The sequence below is a fragment of the Phialemonium atrogriseum genome, assembly GCF_030411735.1.
Source record: "Phialemonium atrogriseum strain 8032-3 unplaced genomic scaffold QBC33scaffold_20, whole genome shotgun sequence".
Lineage (NCBI taxonomy): Eukaryota > Fungi > Ascomycota > Sordariomycetes > Cephalothecales > Cephalothecaceae > Phialemonium > Phialemonium atrogriseum.
In genome coordinates, this window is record NW_026848157.1 from 663,532 (window position 1) to 665,096 (window position 1,565).

General features: G+C 56.5%; 1 protein-coding gene across 1 annotated transcript; it reads right to left on the bottom strand.

Moving 5' to 3' along the window:
- Nucleotides 1–375: 375 nt before the first annotated feature.
- QBC33DRAFT_177456 (uncharacterized protein) lies at nucleotides 376–919 on the bottom strand. Its single transcript, XM_060422408.1, has 2 exons — nucleotides 713–919; nucleotides 376–658 (listed from the first exon to the last, which is right to left on the bottom strand). The coding sequence occupies exon 2, from the start codon at nucleotides 619–621 to the stop codon at nucleotides 457–459; it is 165 nt and encodes a 54-aa protein (XP_060281580.1). The 5' UTR covers nucleotides 622–658; nucleotides 713–919; the 3' UTR covers nucleotides 376–456.
- Nucleotides 920–1,565: the final 646 nt, after the last annotated feature.

Consider the following 1,565-nt stretch of genomic DNA (forward strand, 5'->3'; position numbering starts at 1 on the left):
CCCGCGCGCCGCCCCCCCGCCCCCCCCCCCCCCCCCCCCCCCCCCCCCCCCCCCCCCCCCCCCCCCCCCCCCCCCCCCCCCCCCCCCCCCCCCCCCCCAGATGAATGATGCTGTCGAGAGAGAAAGATAGAAAGGCCAGGTTATTAGAAGTTATATCGGGTTGAAAGATGGATGCCGTCAAGGTCCAGTCATACTCTGCGTGGGGGGAAAAGAATGTCCAAACGGAGATCCGCAACTGAGGCATCATGGAAGGGAAACTTCAGGCCAGTGGTCCAAGTAAGGGGAGTGGTGGATTATCCGTAAACCGAGCCCGTGTATAATGCTGTACAACGTACACACACCATCGTGCAGCATTGTCGGAGAGAGAGAGAGAGACAGAGTCGTACACTTTAGCAAGCTCAAAGTGTTCCAGCCCGCGTCGTTTGTCGACATCGTGCGCCGAAGAAAACCGGCCGTTCAGCCGCAGCACAGTGGACATTCTCCGGGAAGCATGATGTAACGCTCATGGGGTCCTTTGGAGCATTTGTGCTTCCGGGAACCGTCGACCGAGGTGCGGAAGAAATGTGCACCAGGGTCTACACAAGACGTATAGATGTAGTAGTTCTTAGTGAAGTCGCACATGGTGGGCGACAGTGCAAGGCAGCAAGTATAGTGAGAGCTGCAATGCAGTGTTAGATGCTTGGGCTGGCGATTGGGGGTTGGAAACACTGACCAAGAAGATATGACGGAGAAGAGAACGGAGCTCCTGTCTCTTGTGCTTGTGGGTTGTGATGATGGGCGAGTATGACGGGAGGAAAGCAGATGTGGATGAAGAGAGTATTTCGTCTGGGGGAGGAGTGGTGGGGGACGAAGATGTCTTTATATATGCAGATATAAACAAGGTTGAAAAGAGACGGTGATGGGTGGAGATGAGGAAAGGAGGCTGTTAATCTAGGCGATATTCCCAAGTCGTACGAACACGAAGCCCCCCGGAGAGCGACTGGCACAGGGAATAACGGCGAGACAAGTGCCAGCTCAAGGGCGTCGCGACAGCAATTGGCGACGTTGGGTGGATACGCGTGGTGACGATGGTGGAGGAGGTGGGGGGGAGGGAGGAAAGGGGGGGGGGGGAGTGGAGGAATATATTTAGGCACTTGAGGTGGCTCTATCAACCGAAACACCACAGATACGGGTGGCGCTTATGGATGGGGGAATGTAGCAAGCCTGGTAGGGAAAAGGGTAGAAGAACCTGGGAGAAGAAGATTGGTGACTAGGCCCATCTTAATAGTAGAGCGGCGCCATCCATGGATGTCCGAGAGCAAGCACGTTCGCATCCACAGCGGGAAAGCGCCGTACATCATTCAACGCCCGTTTTGACGGTCACGGTGGTGGTCGAGGGTCGAGGTGATTGACCTCCCCGGCTGGGCGAGAGCACAAGCACAGGGCTCGATCCCTGGTCGTCAGATTCACACAGTGAGTGACCTGGAGAGTGGGCCGGGAAACCTTCCAGGTTGTTTGTTGGTCGGTGGAGGTACTTGGATAGTAGCGTCTGCGGACGGAGCATGCAGTACACATACGCGAACAAC

Coding starts and splice junctions, on each gene's coding strand:
- QBC33DRAFT_177456 (XM_060422408.1), bottom strand. CDS start 621: ATGTGCGACTTCACTAAGAACTACTACATCTATACGTCTTGTGTAGAC.